The sequence below is a fragment of the Sus scrofa genome, chromosome X (assembly GCF_000003025.6).
Source record: "Sus scrofa isolate TJ Tabasco breed Duroc chromosome X, Sscrofa11.1, whole genome shotgun sequence".
Classification (NCBI taxonomy): Eukaryota; Metazoa; Chordata; class Mammalia; order Artiodactyla; family Suidae; genus Sus; species Sus scrofa.
The window spans coordinates 64,254,253-64,281,408 of record NC_010461.5 but is presented as its reverse complement, the minus strand read 5'-3'; the positions used below and the strand labels follow the sequence as shown (position 1 = coordinate 64,281,408).

The following is a 27,156-nucleotide window of genomic DNA, read 5'->3' as shown; positions in this document are numbered from 1 at the left end:
ATAAGGTTAATGAGAATGGTAAATGAGTTAATATACAGAAAGCATTTGAAATGTTACCTAATATAGAGTAAACATTATGTAATTATCTGCTATTAGTACTTTTAAATTCTCCTTTCTTATATGGAAGAAACGTTTTGGTCCACAATAGTTGGCTTTGTATTCCTTAGCTATTTAGAAGCACAAAGCTAGTGAGAGGAGATTTTTCAAAACAAGAAGGTGAAACAAAAAATAAGGTGAAGAAACAACTGTAGTATCATATGTACAATACAAAAAGTAGTATGCCTAATGATGATCCCAAGTAATTGATAAAAGTTAAATTATATGTGATAATATGTGATTTGTTTCAAAACGATTATTAGCACTTGGAAATCAAAATTCTTTTTTTTTTTGGTCTTTTTTAGGGCAGCACCCACTGCATATGGAAGTTCCCAGGCTAGGAGTAGAATCAGAGCTGTAACTGCCAGCCTATGCCATAGATCTGAGCTGTGTTTGTGACCTACACCAAAACTCATAGCAATGCCAGATCTTTAACCCACTGAATGAGGCCAGGGATCTAACCCACGTCCTCATGGATACTAGTTGGGTTCATTACCACTGAGCCACAATGGGAACTCTCCAAAATCAAAATTCTTGAAGAGGGCGAAATGTAAAATTCACTTAGCTGGAAAACTCAGATTAAAACTTCTAATAATGCTGGCTACAATGCTACTTCTGTATTCAACAGCAAGTAGCAGCTTAAGAACAGAGCTATTATGCTCAAGAACACTCTTTTTTAAGAATTTGTAAAAACATTGTAGGTGATAGATTCCGCAGTATAATAGATGACGCCTGGTGGTTTGGGACTGTGGAGAGTCAGCAGCCTTTTCAACCAGAGTATCCTGATAGTTCTTTCCAGTGTTACAGTGTTCAGTAAGTACAGTTATCATCCTTTATACCTTACATAATACGTTAATACTATATGGATTTTCTATAAACCTACCAGGAATAAGGCCTTTTTACCTGACTTACCTGGTCTTATAAGACTTGTACCTGTAAGGAAATAATCATAGTACCTTTAAAGAAGGAATCTGATGACAAACCTTTTGTTCTAATATGCATGCTAAAACAAACCTTTTGTTCTAATATGCATGAACCGAGGACCTATTTTTGCCTCCCTTATTCTTGTATTTTATCCTAAGTTTTTTCTATTTTAGACAAGAATTGCAACTATTATTTCATGAAGAATACTGAAATTAATCCAGTGCTTAAAATAATTGTTATACTATTTACCTAGTCTTTAATAGTATGAATTCTAGGCAGAGGTGACTGCAATATGTTCAGATGTACTGTTCGTCTACATTTACTTCTTTTTAAAAATTTTTATTATAATTGATTTACAATGTTCTGTTATTTTCTGCTGTTCAGCAAAATGACCCAGTTATACATTTATATACATTCTTTTTTTCACATTATACTCCATCATGTTCCATCACAAGTAATTAGATATAGTTCCCTGGGCTATACAGCAGGATCTTATTGCTTATCCACTCGAAACACAAAAGTTTGCATCTACTAACTCCAAGCTTATACTCCCTCCCTCTGCCCCTCCCCTTGGCAGCCACAAGTCTGTTCTTCATGTCCATGAGTTTGTTTCTTTTCTGTGGATAGGTTCATTTGTGCCATATATTAGATTCCAGATATAAGTGATATCATATTTGTCTTTCTCTTTCTTACTTACTTCACTTAATATGAGAGTCTCTAGTTCCACCTGTGTTGCTGCAGATGGCATTATTTTGTTCTTTCCCATGGCTGAGTAGTATTCCATTGTGAATATGTGCTACATCTTCTTAATCCATTCATCTGTCCATGGACATTTAGATTGTTTACATGTCTTAGCTATTGTGAATAGTGCTGCAGTGAACATATGAGTGCATGTATCTTTTTGAATGAAAGTTTTTTTCTGGATATATGCCCAGGAGTGGGACTGCTAGATCATATGGTAGTTGTATATTTAGTTTTCTGAGGGACTCCATACTGTTTTCCATAGTAGTTGTACCAATTTATATTCCCACCAACAGTGTAGGAGGGTTCCCTTTTCTCCACACCCTTTCCAGTATTTGTTATTTGTAGACTCACTAACAATGGCCATTCTGACTGGTGTGAGGTGGTACCTCATTGTAATTTTGATTTGCATTTCTCTGATAATTAGAGATGCTGAACATTTTTTCATGTGCCTGTTGGCCATCCATATGTCTTCATTGGATGAATGTCTATTTAGGTCTTCTGCCCATTTTTCAATTGGTTGCTTTTTTGCTGTTGAGTTGTATGAGTTGTTTATATATTTTGGAGATTAAACCCTTGTCAGTTGCATCATTTGAAACTGTTTTCTCCCATTCTGTAAGTTGTCTTTTTGGGTTTTTTTTTATGGTTTCTTATTTTGTGCAAAAGCTTGTTAGTTTGTTTAGGTCCCATTGATTTATTTTTGTCTTTATTTCTATTGCCTGGGGAAACTGACCTAAGGAAACATTTGTACGGTTGATGTCACAGAATGTGTTGCCTATGTTCTCTTGTAGGAGTTCGATGGTGTCTTGTCTTATGTTTAAGTCTTTAAGCCATTTTGATGTATGCTGTGAGGGTGTGTTCTAGTTTCACTGATTAACATGCAGTTGTCCAGTTTTCCTAGCCCCACTTGCTGAAGAGACTTTTCCCATTTTATATTCTTTCCTCCTTTATTAAAGATTAATTGACCATAGGTGTCTGGGTTTATTTCTGGGTTCTCTATTCTGTTCCATTGGTTGGTATGCTGTTTGGTACCAGTATCACACTATCTTGATTACAATAGTTTTGTAGTATTGTCTGAAATCTGGGAGAGTTATGCCTCCTGCTTGTTTTTTTTTCCTCAGGATTGCTTTGGCAGTTCCGGGACTTTCACCTCCTTGGTCAGGTTTATTCCTAGGTATTTAATTTTTGGGGGTGTGGATTTAAAAGGTATTGTATTTTTTGTTTTCGTTCTCTAATATTTCATTTTTAGTATATGGAATTCAACCGATTTCTGAATGTTAATTTTGTATCGTGCTGTTTTGTTTAATTTACTGATCAGTTTGAGTAGTTTTTGTGTGGAATCCTTAGGGTTTTCTGTATATTGTATCATGTCATCTACTTAGAGTGACAATTTTATCTCTTCTCTTCCAATTAAACTTAGAAGTTTAAGAAGGATGGGTATAAATTCTTCTTTGTATGTTTGGTAGAATTCACCTGTGAAGCCATCTGGTCCTTGACTTTTGTTTGTAGGACGCATGTTTTTTTTTGGTTTTTTTTTTGTTTTGTTTTGTTTTTTGTCTTTTTAGGGCCGCACCCACAGCATATGGAGGTTCCCAGGCTAGGGGTCTAATTGGAGCTACAGCTGCCATCCTACACCAGAGCCACAGCAAATGCCAGATCCGAGCCATGTCTATGACCTACAGCACAGCTCACGGCAACGCCGGATCCTTAACTCACTGAGCGAGGCCAAAGATTGAACCTACAAGCTCATGGCTCCTAGTTGGATTCGTTTCTGCTGTGCCACAATGGGAACTCTTGTAGGAAGCATTTTTATTACATATTCAATTTCAATTCTAGTGATCTGTATGTTCAACTGATTTATTTCTTCTTGATTCAGTTTTGATGGGCTGTTTGTCTCTAGAAAGTTGTCCATTTCTTCAAGGTTGTCAAATTTTTTGGCATGTAATGTTTATAGTATTCTCTTATGGCTTTTTGTATTTCTGCAGTATCTGTTGAGATTTCTCCCTTTTCATTTCTTAATTTGTTCATTTGAGTTCTTTGTCTCCTCTTCTTGGTGAGTCTGGCCAGAGGTTTGTCAATTTTGTTTACCCTTTCAAAGAAGCAGCTCTTGGTTTTATTGGGTTTTTTTCTATAGTTTTTTTAATTTTTTCTCTTTTTTTAATTTTATTTATTTATTTTTTCCACTGTACAGCATGGGGACCAAGTTACATAAACATGTATACATAGTTTTTCCTCCCATTATTTGAATTTCTATTTTATTGACTTCCTCTCTGATCTTTATGATTTCCTTCATTTTGCTGACTTTAGGTTTTGTTTATTCTTCTTTTTCTAATTCATTTAGGTAGTAGATTAAATTGTTGATTTGAGATTTTCTTTTCTGAGGAAGGCCCATATTGCTATGAATTTCCCTCTAAACACTGTTTTTGCCGCATCCATAGATTTTGAGTGGTTTTGTTTTCATTATCATTTGTCTTGAGGTATTTTTTAATTTCTCTTTTGATTTCCTCATTGACCCATTGGTTTTTTAGTAGCATGTTGTTTAGTCTTTATGTAGTCATTTTTTTCACATTTCTTTTCCTGTGGTTGATTTCTAGTTTCATGCCATTGTGGCCAGAAAAGACACTTGAACTAATTTCTATACTCTTAAATTTGTTGAGGTTAGTTTTTTCCCCCAATATGTGGTTAGTCCTTGAGAATGTTCCATGTGCACTTTGAAAAGAATGTATATTTTGATCTTTTTGGGATGCAATGTCCTGAATATATCAATTAAGCTTACTTTTCTATTGTGTCATTTAGGATCTCTGTTGCCATACTGATTTTCTGTCTAGAGGATCTGTCCATTGATGGGAGTGAGGTGTTAAAGTCTTCTACTATTTTTGTATTCTTATGAATTTCTCCTTTCATATCAGTTAGTATTGTATGTATTTGGGTGCTCCTATATTAGGGACATACATATTGATGAGTATAATTTCCTTTTCTTGATTTGATCCTTTTATCATTAAATAGTGTCCTTTTTGTCTTTCTTTACAATCTTTGTTTTAAAGTCTATTTTATATGATATGAATATTGCAACTCATGATTTCCTGTCTTTTCCATTTTCATGTAATGCCTTTTTTCAATCTCCTCACTTTCTTTTTTTTTTTTTTTTTTTTTTTATTTTCCCACTGTACAGCAAGGGGGTCAGGTTATCCTTACATGTATATATTACAATTACAGTTTTTCCCCCACCCTTTCTTCTGTTGCAACATGAGTATCTAGACATAGTTCTCAATGCTATTCAGCAGGATCTCCTTGTAAATCTATTCTAAGTTGTGTCTGATAAGCCCAAGCTCCCGATCCCTCCCACTCCCTCCCCCTCCCATCAGGCAACCACAAGTCTCTTCTCCAAGTCCATGATTTCCTTTTCTGAGGAAATGTTCATTTGTGCTGGATATTAGATTCCAGTTATAAGTGATATCATATGATATTTGTCTTTGTCTTTCTGGCTCATTTCACTCAGGATGAGAGTCTCTAGTTCCATCCATGTTGCTGCAAATGGCATTATGTCATTCTTTTTTATGGCTGAGTAGTATTCCATTGTGTATATATACCACCTCTTCCGAATCCAATCATCTATTGATGGACATTTGCATTGTTGCCATGTCCTGGCTATTGTGAATAGTGCTGCAATGAACATGCGGGTGCATGTGTCTCTTTTAAGTGAGTTTTGTCCGGATAGATGCCCAAGAGTGGGATTGCAGGGTCATATGGAAGTTCTATGTATAGATTTCTAAGGTATCTCCAAACTGTTCTCCATAGTGGCTGTACCAGTTGACATTCCCACCAGCAGTGCAGGAGGGTTCCCTTTTCTTCACAGCCCCTCCAGCACTTGTTATTTGTGGACTTATTAATGATGGCCATTCTGACTGGTGTGAGGTGGTATCTCATGGTAGTTTTGATTTGCATTTCTCTTATAATCAACGATGTTGAGCATTTTTTCATGTGTTTGCTGGCCATCTGTATATCTTCTTTGGAGAAATGTCTATTCAGGTCTTTTGCCCATTTTCCATTGATTGATTGTTTTTTTTGCTGTTGAGTTGTATAAGTTGCTTATATATTCTAGAGATTAAGCCCTTGTCGGTTGCATCATTTGAAACTATTTTCTCCCATTCTGTAAGTTGTCTTTTTGTTTTCTTTTTGGTTTCCTTTGCTGTGCAAAAGCTTTTCGGTTTGATTAGGTCCCATGGGTTTATTTTTGCTGTTATTTCTATTGCTTTGGGAGACTGACCTGAGAAAATATTCACGATGTTGATGTCAGAGAGTGTTTTGCCTATGTTTTCTTCTCGGAGTTTGATGGTGTCCTGTCGTATATTTAAGTCTTTCAGCCATTTTGAGTTTATTTTTGTGCATGGTGTGAGGGTGTGTTCTAGTTTCATTGCTTTGCATGCAGCTGTCCAGGTTTCCCAGCAATGCTTGCTGAATAGACTTTCCTTTTCCCATTTTATGTTCTTGCCTCCCTTGTCAAAGATTAATTGACCATAGGTGCCAGGGTTTATTTCCGGGTTCTCTATTCTGTTCCATTGGTCTGTCTGTCTGTTTTGGTCCCAGTACCACACTGTTTTGATGACTGTGGCTTTGTAGTATTTCTTGAAGTCTGGGAGAGTTATGCCTCCTGCTTGGTTTTTGTTTCTCAGGATTGCTTTGGTGATTCTGGGTCTTTTGTGGTTCCATTTAAATGTTTGGATTGTTTGTTCTAGTTCTGTGAAAAATGTAGTGGGTAATTTGATAGGGATTGCATTGAATCTGTAGATTGCTTTGGGTAGAATGGCCATTTTCACAATATTGATTTTCCCAATCCAGGAATATGGAATATCTTTCCATTTCTTTACATCTTCTTTGATTTCTTTGATTAAAGTTTTAGAGTTCTCAGTGTATAGGTCGTTTACCTCCTTGGTCAGGTGTATTCCGAGGTATTTGATTTTGTAAGGTGCAATTTTAAAAGGTATCGTATTTTTGTATTCCTTTTCTAATATTTCATTGCTGGTATACAGAAATGCAACTGACTTCTGAATGTTAATCTTATATCCTGCTACTTTGCTGAATTTATTAATCAGTTCAAGGAGTTTTGGGGTTGAGTCCTTTGGGTTTTCTGTGTATAGTATCATGCCATCTGCATACAGTGACAGTTTGATCTCTTCTCTTCCTATATGGATGCCCTTTATTTCTTTTGTTTGCCTAATTGCTGTGGCTAGGACTTCCAAACTATGTTGAAGAGCAGTGGTGAGAGTGGGCATCCCTGTCTTGTTCCAGATTTGAGTGAGAAGGCTTTCAGTTTTTCCCCATTGCGGATTATCTTTGCTGTGGGTTTATCATAAATGGCTTTGATTATATTCAGGAATGTTCCCTCTGTACCCACTTTGGCGAGGGTCTTGATCATGAATGGATGTTGAACTTTGTCAAATGCTTTTTCTGCGTCTATTGAGATGATCATATGATTTTTGACTTTTCTTTTTGTTAATGTGGTGTATGATGCTGATTGATTTGCGTATGTTGAACCATCCTTGTGAACCTGGGATGAACCCAACCTGGTCATGGTGTATAATTTTTTTGGTATGTTGTTGGATTCGGTTGGCTAAGATGTTGTTGAGAATTTTTGCATCTATATTCATCAATGATATTGGGCGATAGTTTTCTTTTTTGGTGGTATCTCTGCCTGGTTTTGGAATGAGGGTGATGGTGGCCTCATAGAATGTCTTTGGGAGTATTCCTTCTTCTTCAACCTTTTGAAAGAGTTTAAGGAGGATGGGCACCAATTCCTCTTTATATGTTTGATAGAATTCACCTGTGAAGCCATCTGGTCCTGGACTTTTATTTGTAGGGAGTGATTTTATGACCTCTTCAATTTCATTTCTAGTGATCGGTCTGTTCAGTTGGTCCGTTTCTGCTTGATTCAGTTTTGGCAGGCTGTAAGATTCTAGAAAATTGTCCACCTCTTCCAGATTGTCAAACTTGTTGGCATGTAGTTGTTCATAGTATTCTCTTATGGTTTTTTGTATTTCTGCTTTATCCGTTGTGATTTCTCCTTTTTCATTTATAATTTTGGTTATTTGAGTTCTTTCTCTCCTCTTTTTAGTGAGTCTGGCCAGGGGTTTGTCAATTTTGTTTACCTTTTCAAAGAACCAGCTCTTGGTTTTATTAATTTTCTCTATTGTTTTTGGAATCTCTATTTTATTGATTTCTTTTTTGATCTTTATAATTTCCTTCCTTCTGCTGACTTTAGGACTTTTTTGTTCTTCTTTTTCTAATTCGTTTAGGTGGAGGGTTAAGTTGTCCATTTGGGATCTCTCTTCTTTTTTGAGAAAGGCCTGTATTGCTATAAATTTCCCTCTGAGCACTGCTTTCGCAGCATCCCATAGATTTTGAGAGGTTGTGTCTTCATTATCATTTGTTTCAAGGTAGTTTTTAACTTCCTTCTTGATTTCCTCATTGACCCATTGGTTTTTTAGTAGCATGTTGTTTAGTCTCCATGTAGTAGGTTTTTTCTCTTTCCTTTTCCCATGGTTGATTTCTAATTTCATGGCATTGTGGTCAGAGAAGATACTTGAGATAATTTCTATGCTCCTAAATTTATTGAGATTCGCTTTGTGTCCCAATATGTGGTCGATTCTTGAGAATGTTCCATGAGCATTTGAGAAGAATGTGTATTCTGATGTTTTTGGATGTAGTGTCCTGAAGATATCAATTAAGTCTAACTTTTCTATTGTTTCCTTTTCTATTGTTTCCTTTAGGATCTCTGTTGCTTTATTGGTTTTCTGTCACATTGATGTGAGGGGGGTATTAAGGTATCCTACTATGATTGTTTTCTCGTCAGTATCTACCTTTATGTCTGTTAATATTTGTTGTATGTATCTGGGTGCTCCTGTATTTGGGGCATATATGTTGACGATAGTAACATCCTCTCCTTGGATGGATCCCTTAATCATTAAGTAGTGTCCTTCTTTGTCTTTCTTTATGTCTTTTGTTTTAAAGTCTATTTTGTCTGATATGAGCGTTGCGACTCCTGCTTTTTTGTTATGTCTATTGGCCTGAAATATTTTTCCCCACCCTTTCACTTTCAATCTATATGTGTCCTTTGTCCTAAGGTGAGTTTCTTGTAGGCAGCATATTGAAGGTTTTTGCCTTTTTATCCACTCAGCCACTCTGTGTCTTTTGATTGGGGCATTCAGTCCATTGACATTTAATGTGATAATTGATAGATGATTAGTTTTTGTTTCTTGGAAAAAATTTTTATTTCCCCTTCTATTTTAAATGATATCCTTGCTGGATAGAGTATTCTAGGTTGCATATTGTTTCCTTTTAGCACTTTAAATATTTCTTGTCATTCCCTCCTGGCCTGTAGTGTTTCTGTAGAGAAATCAGCTGATATTCTTATGGGGGTTCCCTTGTAGGTAACATTCTGCTTTTCTCTTGCTGCCTTTAGGATCCTCTCTTTATCACTAACTTTTGCCATTTTTATTATGCTGTGTCTTGGTGTGGGTCTGTTTGGGTTCAGTTTGTTTGGGGCCCTCTGTGCTTCTTGTATCATGAATCCAGTATCCTTTAGATTTGGGAAGTTTCCATTGATAATTTCTTCAAATATATTTTCCATTCCCTTATCTTTTTCTACTCCTTCTGGGATTCCTATTATGCGCAGATTGGCCTGCTTTATATTATCCCATAGATCTCTTATATTGCTTTCCTGTTTTTTGATTCGGTGTTCTGTCTGTTGACTGGATTGAGTGATTTCCATTATTCTATCTTCCATATCACTGATTCGTTCTTCTGCATTATTCATTCTGGTTTTTACTGCCCTTAGTTCAGTTTGCATCTCTGTAAATGAATGTTCTAGTTTTTCTTGGCTCCTTCTTATATTTTCTAGATCCTTTCTGAGGGTATCTGCATTACTGTTCCTATCTTCTCTTCATTCCTTCAGTATTTTCACTATTTCTCTTTTGAACTCCAGGTCTGTCAGACTGCAGAGATCTGTTTCATTGTTGACTGTTTTAGGTGAGTTCTCCTGTTGGTTTGACTGGGGGTGGTTTCTCAGCTTCTTCATCTTGCTTGTTGTTTTCTTTCTCCTGAGGGAGTTGTACTCTCCGTGATCGGGCAGTGTTTGCCTAGTCACTGCCATGGAATGTTTCCTGAGGGCTGGTGTTGTTGGTCAGTCTTTTTTGAGGCAGTGTGGCTTTTCTGGAGTGTTGATGGGGCTAACAGTGTTTCTTTGAAGCAAAGGAGGACTTCCTGAGGGCAGACAGGACTGGGAGGTCCACACCACGATGGTAGCAGATTTCACTCGGTCATGCAGAGCTTACTCTGGTGTTTTTAGGCTGTGGGGTTCTTGCAGGGGGTTGGCGGTGTTGGTCAGCTGCTCCTCAGGAGTGCAGCACCCCCTGGGGGCTGGAGCAGCTATCTGGGTCACTGAGAACCTAAGAGGCTCTTCCCTAGTGCTGCCCGACTCAGAGGGACGGCCTGAGAATATAGGCGGATCTTTTCACAGTCTGGCCAAGCTTGTTGCAGCTTTTCTGGGCTGCAAGGGCTCTTCCAGGGGGCTGGTGGTGCTGAGCAGCTATTCCGTGGGAGTGGGGCACCCCCTGGGGGCTTGGGCCGGTAGCAGGGCCCTTGGAGACCCACGAGGCTCCTCCCCAGGGCAGCCCGACTCAGAAAAACCGTCTGAGATCTTTTCCCGACTCGGCCACGCTTTTTGCAGCTTTTCTGGGTTGCAGGGGGTCCTGCCTGGAGCTGGCAGTCCTATGCAGCTGGTCCACTAGGGCACCCCCTGGGGGCTTGGGCGGGTAACACGGCCGTTGGAGACCCAAGAGTCTCCTCCCCGGTGCAGCCTGAGTCAGAAAAACCGTCTGAGATCTTTTCCCCACTCGGCCAGGCTTGTTGCAGCTTTTCTGGGCTGCAGGGGGTCCTGCCTGGAGCTGGCAGTCCTATGCAGCTGATCCACTAGAGCATCCCCTGGGGGCTTGGGCAGGTAGCAGGGCCGTTGGAAACCCAAGAGGCTCTTCCCCGGGGCAACCTGACTCAGAAAAACCGTCCGAGAATTAGGCCGATCTATTCACAGCCTGGCTAAGCTTGTTCTAGCTTTTCTGGGCTGCAGGCCTTTTCTCGGGGGCTGGTGGTGTTTGGTGCTGCTCTGCAGACGTGTAGCCCCTCCAAAGGGCAAGCAGGCCTGTGCAGGGACAGCCCCTGCGGTGGTAGGCTTCAGGCAATTGTTGAGGCCAGCCCTCCTGGATGGCAGGCAGCCCCAGGTCCAGTGAGAGCGTGGGGGTGGCGGGGGTGGGGGAGGGGATGCACTGGGAAGCACAGCTTTCAGCTAGCTAGCGGGCCTGTAAGCTTGCTGTGGCGTGGGGGGTATTCTCTGGGGACCCACCCCTTCTTCTCTCCCCTCCCCAGCACAGGCGCAGACCAGGCTCTTCTCCCAGGTTCCCTCTGATGCGGCTTTCCACTTCCCCGCTCCTAGAGTATTGTTCCCTTCCTCTGCGACAGCTTTGTTTTCTAGTCTCCCAGGCAGTCTCTGCCCCGTCAAATGGTTTCTAGACCTCCCAAGCAGTTTCCACTCTGCCCCGCCCCCCAGCCTGGGGACTAACCTTTGGAGGCGAGGTCTCGGTGTCCAGCCCCGCCCCCAGTCGTCTCCCGGCCCCCTCTCGGGGACTAACCTTCGGAGGCGAGGTCTTGGTGCCCAGCCCCCACCCAGGCGTCTCAATTTTTGGTGACTGTGCCCGTAGTTCAGATGGTCCGTTGGGTTCTTGATCGGCTTTTCCGTACTCCAACTTACTGCTACACTCTTCTCTGCATCAGGAGATTCCTCCGGTTCGTTTGATCTTTCCCCCGGTAGGTGACTTTCCAGGGTGCGGGATCCCTTTCTCCTCCGCAGTTCCCTTTCGGGAGCGCCCGTCCCGCTTGGATTCACCTTCTATCACTCTCCTCTTTTCTCCCGTTCTGCCCAATAATGTCACGAATTTCTTGCCGTTATTGGAGTTTAGGTTCCTCTGCCAGCGATTGGTTGCTGTTCTGTGCGAGTCATTTCTTCTGTAGATGTGCTTTTTTTGTTGTGTTTGTGGGAGAGGGCGAGCGTGTCCCCCTACTCCTCCGCCATCTTGTCCTCTCTCCCCTCACTTTCTTTTTTTTTTTTTTTTTTTTGTTTGTTTGTTTTGTTTTTTGTCTTTTTGTCTTTTTTTGTTGTTGTTCTTGCTATTTCTTGGGCCGCTCCCTCAGCATATGGGGGTTCCCAGGCTAGGGGTTGAATCGGAGCTGTAGCCACCAGCCTACGCCAGAGCCACAGCAACGCAGGATCCGAGCCGCGTCTGCAACCTACACCACAGGTCACGGCAATGCCGGATCGTTAACCCACTGAGCAAGGGCAGGGACCGAACCCGCAACCTCATGGTTCCTAGTCGGATTCGTTAACCACTGCGCCACGACGGGAGCTCCTCCTCTCACTTTCAATTTATGTGTCCTTTGCCCTAACATGAGTCTCTTGTAGGTAGCATATTGTAGCTTCTTGTTTTTTTATCCAGTTTGCTACTCTGTCTTTTGATTGGAGCATTCAGCCATTGACATTTAAGGTAATTATTGATAAACATGTATTTACTGCCATTTTAAACCTTTTTTTCCAGTTGATTCTGTATTTCTCCTTTGTTCCTTTGTTTTTTTGGTTCAATGATTTCCTTTTATTTTATGCTTGTGTCCACTTCATTTTAGTTTTTGTTAATGTATTATTTGGTTTTGACTTGTGGTTGCCCTTTTTTTCAAAAGGACATGTTAACCTCTTCCTATATCTGCTTATTTTAGCCTGATAGTCTAATAGGCGCAAACACATTCTGAAAAAGTCTAGATTTCCTTATTGCCCTTCCCCACATTTTATGATTTTCACATCCTTTTTTTTTAACATCTTCATGTTTGTCCTTTTGCTGTTCCTTGTGTTGTCACTTTTAAAATAGTTTTTTTTTTCCTTTTAGATCTGTGTACTAGTTTATTTGAGTGATTACTTTCCAATTGTGATTTCTTCTGTCCTATAACTTCTTATTTCTTTCCTATTAGAGGAGACCTTTCAGTATTTCTTTTAGAATGGGCTTGGTATTGCTGTATTCTTTCGTTTTTTTGTTGTTGTTGTTGTTGCTGTTGGAGAAATTCTTTACTTCTCCTATTTTAAATGATACTCTTGCTGGGTAGAGTAGTCTAAGCTGCAAATTTTCCCTTTTAGAACTTAGAATATATCTTGCCACTCTCTTCTGGCCTGTTGTGTTTCTGTAGAGAAATCATCTGATAGCCTTATGGGGGTTCCCTTATAATTAAGGCTTTGTTTGTCTCTTGCTGCCTTTAGAATCCTCTTTATCTGTAACTTTTGCCATTTTTATAAAAGTATGTCTCTGTGGGTCTGTTTGGATTCAACTTGTTTGATACTCTCTATGCTTCCTGTATCTTAAATATGTGTTTCCTTTAGATTTGGAAAGTTTCAACAACAATTTCTGCAAATATATTTTGAATCCCCATTTCTTTTTCTTCACTTTATGGAATCCCTAGTATTCAGAGATTGGCCCACTCATAGATCTCTTATATTGCTGTCATGTTTTTTCATTTGGTTTTTTATCTTCTGTCCTGATTTGGTGATTTCCATTATTCCATCTTCCAAGTCACAAATTCGTTGTTCTGCACTATTCACTCTGCTCTTCAGTGCCTTTAACTCAGCTTGCATCTTTGCAAATGAATTTTCTAATTTTTCTTGGATCCTCATATTTTCTAGTTCCTTTCCAAAGTAATCTGCATTACTGTTCATATGCACTCTTAATTCCTTCCATATTTTCACTATCTCATTTTTGGATTTGTCTGTTAAACTGTAGAGGTCTGTTTCATTGTTTGCTCCTGCAGGTGAATTATCCTGTCCTTTTAACTGGGGATGGTTCCTGAGCTTCTTTATTTTACTTATATTTTTCCTACTTTGTGAGTTTAGGGAAAACAACTACTGTAGTCTTTTGGGGCTATTTATATGTGTGAGTGCACCTGGGTATTTTGTGAGTGCTTAGCACTGCATTTGCTTCCAGGGAGATGGAGGCAATGGTCAGGGCTAGTAGCCAGTGCCTGGTTGCTGGGCCCTTGACAGTGGCAAGGAACTGTGGGAAGGTCGCATAGGCTGCTCCTAGTTGTGGCGCCCTGGATAGTGGCAGTGACCCTCAGGTAGGTATAAGTTGTGCCTGAGTTGTTGTTGGTGGTGGTGGCAGGGCTCGTGCATTCCCAGGGGAGTGAGAGCAACATCAGGTGGTGCTTGCTTTCAGTGCTCTCCTCTGTATCTACCTCTGAGGTGACTAGGGCCATAAGTTCATGGACCTCTAATGATGGTGGGCTATGCCCACCTCAGGAATCTGAGGTGACTAGACTTTGCTCCCACTGCCTGTAGACCATGCAAGAGGCATCCCATTGTGCTCAGGATGCGCCGCCACCTGTAACCCATGCAAGAGGGGCCTGTTGCTCATAGCCTGCACAAGAGTCACCTCACCACATGTAACCCCACCCTCCAAGAGTCCATGCATGTGCATAGAAAGATATTTCTATGGTGTTCTACCTCTCTTCCTCTTGACCTCCCCAGCAATGGTACCTTTCTTATTTTGTAGGCCCAGACCTCATGATGGGTTTCTTAGGCTCTGGCTTTTGCCTCCCCAGCCCTTGGCACACTGCTCCCTAGCCCCTCAGGCTGTCTCCACACAGTGAGCCCTAGTCCTCTCCCAAAACTAACTTCCATAGCCTAAGTGCCCAACCCCCACCTGAGTGTCTCAGGCTGTGGTGTCCTGGGAGGTGGTACCAGTGGTTTGTGCAGCTCTCTTTCTGCTTTGCCCTCCTCAGTCCAGCTGCTGCACTCTTCTGTGAGGCTTTGAAGTCTCTCTGTTTCTGCTGATCTCCCCATTGGTTAGGTAGCTTCCCGGGGTGTGGGTTCCTTTCCTCTTTAACAGTTCCCTCTCAGAAGTGCTAGTCCCATCCTGATTCCTTTTTTCCCCCTTCTCTTTTTTCCTTTTGTTCCACCCAGTTATATGGAAGGTTTCTTATGCGTTTTGGAAGTTTAAGGTCTTTTGTCAGTGTTAACTAGATGTTCTGCGTGTATCATTCTACATGTAGATTTTTTTTTTTTTTTGATGTGTCTGTGGGAGAAGGTGAATGCTACATCTTACTTCTCTGCCATCTTGATCCTACCCATCTGATCAATATCTCTTATTTATGAAACTGTCTCTTTTGATGGATGTTCTGCTATATACTCAATGCCCTCTTGTTCCAAAGGCAAAACAGGCTTCCCCTGAGTAGAATACTTGGTTTTTGCTGACCAAAAGGTGGCTTTTTATTATGCAGTAAGTTTGTCTTTTGTTGTTATGATTGCTATCTTCTTTCTTCTGGTCCAAAAATATGTTTAGCAGCTTATTAAACTTTATGACAAAGGATATAGGTGAACAACCAATGGAAGAGGAACATAGGGAAAAGTATGGGGGAGGAGCACAGAGCTTTCATGTGCTCTCCAGATCTACAACTCTGCCCAAATCTACACGTTCACTGACCTAGAAGTTCTACATTCACTTTTATTCTTTTTGAAATACCAGAGTTATAAGATTCCAAATAAATGATGCTTTAGTCTCAAGAATGTTAGAACATGTTTTAATCTCCATAGTGCAGATCAAAAGGGAATAATAAACTTTTAGAGAAGCTGTAATACTCAGTCTGTTGGAATAAAGTAGATCATCTCACAGAAAGAAATCTAGAAAATTGACTTTTTTAACCTGAAAGGAATTTTCCAAAGAGATCTTTTCATTTGTACGCTGGCTTAACATTGAATGTATGTTTGGTTGGAATTTTTTTAAAAAGCCAGGCAGACCTAAGAGTAGTCTTATGATTAAGTTTCATATTGGTAGACCATGTTTTCTCTATTGGAGATTTATTATCATCTTTGTTGAATTGTAGTTCAAGAAAAATGTATTGCCCTTTCCAAGTTTTACCCCCCAAAAGTCATGCAAATAATGCAAGTATATAAAACTGTCATGTGAATTTGATTTGTTTCTTGTTATTTTGTTTATTAGAGTATAGTTGATTTACAGTGTTATGTCAATTTCTGCTGTATAGAGTAGTGGCTCAGTCATACATATATACATACTCTTTCTCTCATACTATCTTCTAGCATGTTCTACATCAAGAGATTCTACATAATTCTCTGTGCTGTACAGTAGTACTCCATTGCTAATCAATTATAAATGTAACAGCTTGTATCTTGTTATTTTTTAATAGCTGGGACAATAACGAGAGAGAAAAGATGAGCCCTTGGGATATGGAGCCAATTCCAGAAGGAAGTAAATATGCTTTAAAAAATGAATTATAATTTTTCTAGAAGAAAAGTGGCAATACTATGATCCTGGAAACTAATTACTTCTGATTTGTCATCTTATTCATAGCTGCCTTTCCAGATGAAGTTGGCGCTGGTGTTCCTGTATCCCAAGAGGAACTAACTGCTTTGCTATATAAACCCCAGGAAGGAGAGTGGGGGGCTCATTCCAGAGATGAGGAATGTGAACGAGTTATTCAGGGCATCAACCACCTTCTTTCCTTGGGTATGGTGAATGTGAAAGAATATTAGGAAGATGGGAAGGAATAATGAAAACCAGCAGAATTTAAGTTCTATGAAAGGAAATGCATTTTTTACTATATACCTTCACCTCAAGAGGCACAGTAATTCTAGTTTTAATAATAGCATTTTTTTATGCTTGGCCAAAGTATTGGCTGGCAAACCTTTTCAGTTCTGGACTTATAATAGTGAAAGCAGGCATATGGGTGTCTTTGACTTTTAATTATTTTGGCTCTCATGCTATTCCCTGAACCTGACTTTGGATGGGTTCTTTACTAAAGACAGTGGGTAGAATAATATATTTTACTCTATGACTGCTTATATTTTCTGAAGCATGTCACATGAGGCATTTGGCATTTATAGAAAATACATAAATTTGAAGTTAAACACAGTTCTCCTTTAGTTTGGTCTTATTGTACCTGATTTGAACTAGTGTATCATACACGATTCACAGATGGTATGTCCAAATAACAATAACTTTACAATAGCATTAATCTAATATTTGCATAATGGATCATTTTAGAAATGTAGTATTATATTGCCCACCCTTCTTGCTTATATGTGTTTTTGTTTGTTAACATGAAATGTTAGTGCTCTTTATAACTCCCTTTTTTGATTTTGGAAACATTATAGATTTTGCCAGTCCTTTTGCTGTCCCAGTGGATCTCAGTGCCTATCCCTTGTATTGTACTGTAGTTGCTTATCCAACTGACCTCAACACTATCAGGCGGAGACTTGAAAATCGCTTTTACAGGTCTGTTTAGTTTTTATCATTTACTAAGAAGCTTATAGCTTTCTTATGTCTTTTGCTTTCCTTTTTGCATAGTGATATACTGAGATGTGTATTTTCATAGCGTAAAATAACTATTCAAAAGACCTACCCCAAAATTTCTTCTGAAAATTTGGAACACTAATTTCTCTTTATTCAGTAGATTCTCAGTCTTCCAGGGTAAGAAGAGTTACGGACAGGGAGGAAATTATGACTAGCACAAGTCACATATGAAACAAAAACTGCAGTTAATTTTAGTTTATTAAGAGCAGATTAAGTAGTTTTTGGATTCATCATGAATATGGTGCTATAGAGACTTGGAGCATGTTTAAATATCCTGTTGGGAAATTAGGCAGCAGTTAATTAGATTTAATACCATCCTCCAAATGAGTATCAAAAAAGCCAAGTTATTTTTTCCTTGGTTTTGGTTGGGAGTAGAGTGATTATGGAAAGGTGATAGAGGACAGATTTTTTGGTACTTCTCTCATCCCAGAGTCTACAGTGTCCTAATCATGGTTGTTCCATGAAATGGTTATAAATATAACCAGTTGGGTATATTTTATAACATTACCTATGATTTTATTCAATAATATATATATCATAAAAGTAACTAGATAAACAAGATCTGTCCTTTTATACAATCTGATTTTTTTCTTTTTTCTTTTTATATTTTTGCTCTCTTTTGAAAACTAAATATTCTTTTGATCTTACCAAAACAGTGTTTATTTGTTTTTGTTTCTTTGTGCTTGGTCAAATCACTCTTTACCCATAATGTCCTAGGTCAGTTCTTTTCCAAGGTTTAATATATGAGTTTATAGTCCAGTGGTTCTAAACTCTTGCCTGTGCTTCACATACTGTAACTATGTACCTTTATTAGTCCACATTAGTCACATACATATTTTGAGTCACATACATATATTGGAACACCTTTGACTTATCATTAATTAATGCCTAGCTGTTCTGTGTTGTCTGTTACTAGAATAGATTTTAAATGTATCAACCAAGAATAATGGTATTTTTTTCTTTCATAGGAGGATATCAGCATTGATGTGGGAAGTACGCTACATTGAGCATAATGCTAGGACTTTCAATGAGCCAGACAGTCCTATAGTGAAAGCAGCCAAAATTGTAACTGATGTCTTACTTCGATTTATTGGGTAAGAAGCAGTTTTGTCTCCCATAGGAGCTGACTTCTAATTTTTTAAAATTTATTGGAATGTATTTTAATTTATCTTGTTTCATAGGGATCAGAGCTGTACTGATATACTGGATACTTATAATAAGATTAAAGCAGAAGAACTAAACAGTACTGATGCAGAGGAGGTAAGAATCGCAGATGATTAGTAGGCAGGAATTTCTTTTCTGTTGTTTAAAGTACAATAAGTATTATATGTAAGTGTTATAATTGTCTATAAGCAGTGAAGCTAAGATTTCTAAAAGCTAGCTGAACACCTGCATCTTTTTGTTTTAAATTCTTTAACTTGTATTTAGACAGTATATACAAAAATATAGTGATGCTACAGTGTTTAGTCAGGGAGAGGTGGTGAGTCATCCTTTTTGACACTGGTTTTCAGTAACACTTAATTTTCCAGCCCTTGAAATAGGACAAAGCACTAAATTGTGTTTTAAAAGAATGGTTAGTTGATGCACATTTTAGTAGGGATTCATTTTCTACACATATATATTAAATATTGAAGTATTTTATAATTTTAGGTTTAAAAGTCTACATTTTTAGTAGTTTTGCAGAATTGCTATTAGATTTCCTTTATGGAAATTTGCAAGTAGAAACCAGTTTTTCATAAAGAAATATTAGTATTGTCAGCAGACCTTCTGATTTCCCAACCCAGACATATCCCTAATTCACATTAAGATATTTTTGACTAGTGATTTTCTTTCTTTCCTATCTTTGGATTTTGTCAAATCTGAAAAAATCATTGCCAAGACTGATGTCAAGCAGCTCACCCACCCGGTGTTTTCTTTTAGGAGTTTTATGGAGATTCCCAGGCTAGGGGTCTAATCAGAGCTGTAGCTGCCGGCCTACGCCAGAGCTGCAGCAACTCGGGATCCGAGCCGTTTCTGCAACCTACACCACAGCTCACAGCAATGCCAGATCCTTAACCCACTGAGCAAGGCCAGGGATCGAACCCACAATCTCATGGTTCCTAGCTGAATTTGTTAACCACTGAGCCATGATGGGAACTCCTTGAGTTGAGTTTTAAGTATGGTATAAGATAGGGGTCCAGTTTCATTCTTTTGCAAGTGCATATATAGTTTTCCTAACACAATTTATTGAATAAACTAACCTTTCCCCATTGCACAGTCTTAGCTCTTTTGTTGTAAATTCATTGACCAGTATGCATGGGTTTATTTCTGTCTATTCTGTTCCATTGATCTATGTGTTTTATGTCAATATCATACTCTTGATTACTATAGCTTTATAATACAATTTCATATCAGAAAGTATGATACCTCCAGCTTTCTTCTTCCTCACGATTTCTATTAGGATTCTTTTACAGGGTTCCATATAAATTTTATGATTGTTTCTTATATTTCTGCAAAAAAAAATGCTGTTAGAATTTTGATACAGATTGCATTGAATCTGTATATTACTTTGGGTGATATGGACATTTTAACAATATTAATTCTTTCTAATCTATGAGCATGGAATATCTTTCCATTTACTTTGCATTATCTTTGATTTTTTTCATCAGTGTCTTTTATAGTGTTCAGTGTACAGATCTTTTATCTCCTTGGTTAAATTTATTTATAAATATTTTATTTATTTATTTTTTGTCTTTTTGCCTTTTCTAGGGCCACTCCCGTGGCATATGGAGGTTCCCAGGGTAGGGGTCTAATCGGAGCTTTAGCTGCCGGCCTACGCCACAGCCACAGCACCCCAGATCTGAGCCGTGTCTGCAACCTACACCATAGCTCATGGCAACGCTGCATCCTTAACCCACTGAGCAAGGCCAGGGATCGAACCCGCAACCTCATGGTTCCTAGTTGGATTCGTTAACCACTGAGCCATGACGGGAATTCCTATTTATAGATATTTTATTCTTTTTGTTGCGATTATAAATGGCATTTTCTTAATTTCACTTTCCAATAGTGCATTGTTAGTATATGGAAACACAGTTTATTTTTGTATATTGATTTTGTATCCTGCAACCTTACTGAGTTTATTTGTTCTGCTTTTTGGTGGAATATTTAGGGTCTTCTACATGTAATATCATGTCATCAGCTAATAGAGATAGTATTACTTCTTCGTCTTTGATTTGGATGTCTTTTGTTTTTCTTGACTATTTGTTCTAGCTAGGACTTCAAATACAATGTTAAATAAAATTGTCTAGAATGAGCATCCTTGTCTTCTTCCTAATCTTAGAGGAAAAGCTTTTAGCTTTTTTCTATTGACTGTGAAGTTAGCTGTGGGTTTTTCATATGTGGACTTCATTGACATGCAACATTCCCTCTATACCTATTTTGTTGAGTGTTTTTATCATGGATGGATGTAGCTCTCCTTAAAGTAATACTCTTTGGATTAAATTAGAAAATTAAAAGTAAAATGTAATTCAACAACTTAATTTTATTAAAAAGGGGCAACAATTGCTCATGAGCTACTTTTCTTTTTTTCCTAGGTATTACCTGTATTTACTATCACCAGATTAATTGTAGTGCATGAACCTTGCCTTTTTGTATTAAAAATCTATCCCTCAGAGGGATACTTAACTAAATTTTATGTTTTAATACTCATTCATATTTTCCCTATAGGAAACAAGTATTTCTTAAAATAGCAAAAGATTAATTATGAGTGATCCATAATTATAGTATATTAAACTAGCATGTCACATAAAATAATTTTTAATACTAACATTTAGGTACAACTTTAGATACAAGTCACTATACTTTTCACTTCATTTCCTATTCTGATTTAAAGAGAAACCTTGTTTACTTTTCTTCTCCCAATTTATTTTCCAACCTACACACAGCATTTAGGCAAAGTTTGGAGTGAGTCTCCCACATTTGTTCACTATTATCTTCTACTGTGAAAAAAACAAAACTAATTTATTCTCCCTAAATTCACTACAAAACAAAACAAATCAAGCTTTGTTGAACATAATTTTGTTTCTTATTTAAATGATATTTGCCATTTCTTTGTAAATGTTTATCTAATTTTAAGACTGAATATAACAATATCATTTCTCTCACTCTTCCCTTTTAACTTTAGGATACGGAAATAGTTGACTTAGATTCAGATGGTCCTGGTACTTCATCTGGAAGAAGAGTAAGTGAATAAATGAATTGCTGATAAGAAAAACTGTCAGGCTTCCCATGTCAGAGATTCCTAAGAGCAACTCCACATATTTGGATAATTGCTAGAAAGACTTACGGAACTCAGTGTATATAGTTGTTAACTCATTGCCAAGGTTTATGACAGTGATACAGTAAGGATACAACAGCTAGATCACAGGGAAAAAGATACAGGCAGAATCTGGAGGAATCCATGTTCAGATTTCATTATGTTCTCTCTCTCCTCTGAGAGACCACACAGAATACATTCTTCTTCCACAATGAAAATGTAGCAATATCTGTGTGATTAGAACTGCCAAGGAATTTATTGGAGGCTCTTATGTAGATACCATCTGACTAGCACATGCCAAGATTCCAGACTCTCAGAAAGCAGGAAAGCATAGGAAATATACAGGAAAGTGGGTATTCACCACAAATCATACTCATTGTACAAACAGTGTGGGCACAGTAAACCACCTTTATTATTTAGGAAAGAGTTCAAGTGCCAAGTTCCCATTCCCAGATGCCATTCATGGGCCAACCTTGCAAGCAGGCCCTGCTAAAGATATTCTCAGATGTGTTATGTTAACTGTGTTCTGCACAATTCCTCTCTATGATAATTAGGCAAACATAAATGTATATAAGGGAAAATTTCCTTTCAAATACTGAAAGAGGAGTTCCCATCATGGCGCAGAGGAAAAGTATCTGACTAGGAACCATGAGGTTGCTGGTTCAATCCCTGGCCTTGCTCAGTGGGTTAAGGATCCGGCATTGCCGTGAGCTGTGGTGTAGGCCACAGATGCGGCACTGATCTTGTGTTGCTGTGGCTGTGGTGTAGGCTGGCAGCTGTAGCTTTAACTCTGATTAGACTCCCTAGCCTGGGAATCTCCATATGCCGCAGGTGCGACCTTAAAAAGCAAAAAAACAAACAAACAAACAAACAAAAAAAAACCACCAAATACTTTTAAGAGATCGTATAAAAATGCGTAAAATAGTAAAGGTCAAAATTTGTTGTGACCACAAGGAATTTACTTAAAAATATTGTTGTTCCCTGGTGGCCTATGTTGTTTGTTGAGGATCTGGTATTGTCACTACTGTGGCTTAAGTCGCTGCTATGCGATGAGTTTGATCCCTTGTCAGGAACATCCACATGCTGTGGGCAAATATACATATATATGTATACACCTTTGTTCAAGTGTTATTTTGAGATGATTATGGTGCCATTATCAAACATTCTTAACTACCAGCAGAGATTAAGATACTAAAATTAGGAGTTCCCGTTGTGGCTCAGTGGTTAACGAATCCGACTAGGAACCATGAGATTGCGGGTTTGATCCCTGTCCTCTCTCAGGGGGTTAAGGATCTGGCATTGCTGTGAGCTGTGGTGTAGGTTGCAGACAGGGCTCGGATCCCTTGTTGCCTGTGACTCTGGCATGGGCTGGCAGCTACAGCTCCGGTTAGACCCCTAACCTGGGAACCTCTATATGCCCCCGGTACCGCCCTAGAAAAGACAAAAAAAATATATTAAAATTATTGACCTTGTATAGTAAAAAAATTGTTCTTCTTTGTTATATTTGAGATTTAAATTTTCTCAAAATGAGAATTCAGAATACTAGTATTCTGTTTCCATGAATATAATATCTAGTTTTTATTTGTTTATATTTTTGCCCAAGAGAATGATGTTTAATCTAAAGTAAGAAACTTTTAATTAGCAGCCACTGTTTTATGTAGATAATATTCACATTGGAAAGACAGGGAAAAATCAATGAAGACCTAAGGAAAGAGCTTTTAGATATAATTTTTTTAAAATCTACAGGTCAAATGCCGAGGCAGGAGACAGTCTTTAAAGTGTAATCCTGATGCTTGGAGAAAACAATGCAAGGAACTTTTGGGCCTAATTTATGAACGTGAAGATTCAGAGCCATTTCGACAGCCATCTGATCATCTTTCCTACCCAGTAAGCATACGGTTATTTAAATAATTATCAATATCTAATCTCTCATAAATGTTCATGCTGAGATCTAAGAGCCTTTCCCCCCCTTTCTCCCTTCCTTTGTCCTTCCGTTTATGTGCCTTTGAATTATGAAATAGGTAGTGTGATTAGTCATGACTTTTAAAAATGCCTGACATGTACTTTGTGTGTAAATTACACGGGTATAAACCAAATTTATTTATTTTTGCTTTTTAGGGCTGCACATGCAGCATATGGAAATTTCCAGGCTAGGGGTCAAATTGGAGCTGCATCTGCAGATCTTTGCCACAGCCACAGCAACGGGGGATCTGAGCTACGTCTGTGACCTATATACCACAGCTTGCAGCAACATCAAATCCTTAACCCACTGAGCAAGGCCAGTGGTCAAACCCACATCCTCATGGTTACTCGCTGGGTTTGTTACCACTGAGCCACAGTGTCAACTCTGTAAACCAAATTTAAATCTAAATATCTTTGCAGTTCCTTCCTGCTTTTATTTTGGATATTTGTTTAATGCATTTTACTAACTTCTAATATACTTCTCTACACGCTGGAGACCTTTGGTAGCATGTGACAACACTGTTTAATTTATACATATGGAGTTCCCGTCGTGGCTCAGTGGTTAATGAATCCGACTAGGAACCATGAGGTTGCGGGTTTGATCCCTGGCCTTGCTCAGTGGGTTAAGGATCTGGCATTGCTTTGTGCTGTGGTGTAGGTCGCAGATGCGGCTCGGATCCCATGTTGCTGTGGCTGTGGCGTAGGCTGGTGGCTACAGCTCTGATTAGACCGCTAGCCTGGGAACCTCCATATTCCGCAGGTGTAGCCCTAGAAAAGACAAATAGAGAAAAAAAATTATACATATATTTGATATGATCACTTAGTGTAACCAATATACCCTATTACTTTTAACGAAAGATGAAAACATGAATCTTAGATTATAGGATTCCTTTTCTAGGAGTATATCTGCATGTTAAATAACCTTTAGTATAGATAGCACATCTCTCTTAACTTTTCAGAGAAAAGGTCCAGCAATATTTCAGAAATACCTCAGACCATCCTCTGAAATTAGTAAATATCAATATTCTTTGTATACACAGGTTTCAGTTGGAAAAAATATCATTTAAATAAGAAACAAAATTATGTTCAGCAAAGCTTGATTTGTTTTGTTTTGTAGTGAGTTTAGGGAGAATAAATTAGTTTTGTTTTTTTCATAGTAGAAGATAATAGTGAATGTAGAATTCCTTCAACTTAAATTGTAGTGAGTAAAAAAAAAATGTAGTCAGTAAAAACAAAATTCCTATTTATGGATCTTTAAGTATTAAATCATAATTGCATTGCAAGTCTTGATATTTTGTTGCGGTGATCTGGAAATATATCTTCTTTACCCTAATAGGGCCATCAAGAGCAAGAGGATGAATCCTCTGAGTCAGTTATTCCAGAACGCCAACAAGATCCACCTGTTGGTGAGGTAAGCCTAGTAGTCTCTCAAAAGATATATATGTTCTTTTTTTTTTTTTTTTTTTTTTTTGGCTTTTTGCCATTTCTTGGGCCCCTCCCGCGGCATATGGAGTTCCCAGGCTAGGGGTCAAATCGGAGCTGCAGCCACCAGCCTACGCCAGAGCCACAGCAACGCAGGATCCGAGCCGCGTCTGCAACACACAGACGCACACAGCTCACGGCAACGCCGGATCGTTAACCCACTGAGCAAGGGCAGGGATTGAACCCGCAACCTCATGGTTCCTAGTCGGATTCGTTAACCACTGTGCCACAACGGGAACTCCTGTTTTTGTGTTGTTTTCCTTTTTAAAATCTCTGTACTGTAAATAAAACTTTAATCATTTGTAAAGCTATTTTCTAACTCTGCTCACTCTCTTTTTACCTTTGAGTTTTTGGTTGTTCATTTTTTGTTTTTTAAATCAACATGTATTCTCAAGAGTTCTTTGTAACGTCTGGGTAGATATTTGTTCTGTAGATCTAAAGCTACTGTTGCAGAGTAGAAAACATTAACTATACAACATAATTATGTCTGTAATTACAGCTGATCATTCTCACTCAAATTTCATTCAGCAGAGTGACTGGATCTTTTGGTCATCATATTACACAAAGTTACCAATATTTTTCTTCTTTGAAAGTCTTTGTTTTATAAGCCATATTGTGTTGGATTACACTTTTCGTTATTTTATGATTTATGTACAAAAATTTAAAAGATACATTACAATCAATTATAGTGTCTCATACTTTGAAAAATATTATCTGTCTTTTTGTAATATCTTTCTTCTGTCCCTCTGGCCCTTTGACTTTTCCTTTGAGTAAATGCTGTGCTTTTACTTCTTTTTTGGGGGATGGGGGGTTTACTTCTTAATGATTCTAAATAGGAGGAAGGATCTAATACCAACTATGGTTTTCACTCTACAACATGTTTATCATTGGTGGTTGTGGTATATATAGATATAAATTTCAGATGTAATTTCATATGATAACTCTAGGAATATCTTAACTTGAAAGATTTGGGTTAAAAATCTAATAAAAATCAAACTAATTATGAATCTATAAGACCAATGACTTTGGATGATGCAAAACTGTCACATTTATTAAAAAGAAGATAGGAAAAAGGCACAGACATGGTCAGTTTGACTTTGACCTTCAACTAATGACAATTTAGGTAGAATGCTGTCATGCCAACTCCCTGGCAAATTGCTCAATGAAAGTAGAAGATTGGATTATTCACATAGAATTAAATAGTCCCATGTCACAAATTAGCTATGTATTTCCAAGATATTTCCAGCTATGTAGAGATGAAGCCAGTGGCTGTGGATTTTCTGTTCTGTCCCTTGAGAGAGTCATATGGTTTTCCATTGAAGAATGAAAGCTAAGGTCCTCCTATAGGCCCCTGCTCTTTCCTCGAGCCATCAAAAGAGCTCTATTAAATGGATGATTTGGAGTTGCTTTTACTTCTTTTTTGGGGGATGGGGGGTTTACTTCTTAATGATTCTAAATAGGAGGAAGGATCTAATACCAACTATGGTTTTCACTCTACAACGTGTTTATCATTGGTGGTTGTGGTATATATAGGTATAAATTTCAGATGTAATTTCATATGATAACTCTAGGAATATCTTAACTTGAAAGATTTGGGTTAAAATAAAATCTTCCTTCCCTAACTAATAAAAATCAAACTAATTATGAATCTATAAGACCAATGACTTTAGATGATGCAAAACTGTCACATTTATTAAAAAAAAAGAAGATAGGAAAAAGGCACAGACATGGTCAGTTTGAGAGATAGTTGGCAGATTGAAGAGCAGTGTGTTTTTTTAATGGTTGATTGGTGATGGAAATCTTAGTCCCATTGTATTATATAGTATTGTTACTCAGCCTGTGTGTTTAATAACATTCTTCTTTGTAGGATTATCAAGATGTTATAGACACTCCTATGGACTTCAGCACTGTGAAAGAAACTTTGGAAGCAGGAAACTATGGTAGTCCTCTGGAATTTTATAAGGATGTTCGCCAAATATTCAGCAACTCCAAAGCTTATACCTCTAATAAAAAGTCAAGGGTATGAAAAACCAATAATATTAGGTGGATTGATTACATAAGCATTTAGTAATATATATCAAGCAGTTTTATTTTATCAGTTTTTAAATTGCTGAACAAGTATGTACTAACATTCTGCCGTAGTTACTGAAGTTTGATTCTCAGTGCTTTATTTGAAACAGTTTATTAGGCATAATATTTACCATTGTC

The 27,156-nt window shown here is 38.1% G+C and overlaps 1 protein-coding gene across 1 annotated transcript in view; it reads left to right on the top strand.

Moving 5' to 3' along the window:
* The window catches only part of BRWD3 (bromodomain and WD repeat domain containing 3), a 164,250-nt gene that overhangs the window by 122,481 nt on the left and 14,613 nt on the right, over positions 1-27,156 (top strand). Inside the window, exons 28-37 of the mRNA XM_021080763.1 lie at positions 798-909; positions 16,045-16,106; positions 16,209-16,364; positions 17,012-17,132; positions 18,179-18,304; positions 18,392-18,470; positions 21,373-21,429; positions 23,251-23,391; positions 24,803-24,877; positions 26,816-26,968. Coding sequence (XP_020936422.1) covers positions 798-909; positions 16,045-16,106; positions 16,209-16,364; positions 17,012-17,132; positions 18,179-18,304; positions 18,392-18,470; positions 21,373-21,429; positions 23,251-23,391; positions 24,803-24,877; positions 26,816-26,968 — 1,082 coding nt within the window. The remainder of the gene's footprint in view (positions 1-797; positions 910-16,044; positions 16,107-16,208; positions 16,365-17,011; positions 17,133-18,178; positions 18,305-18,391; positions 18,471-21,372; positions 21,430-23,250; positions 23,392-24,802; positions 24,878-26,815; positions 26,969-27,156) is intronic.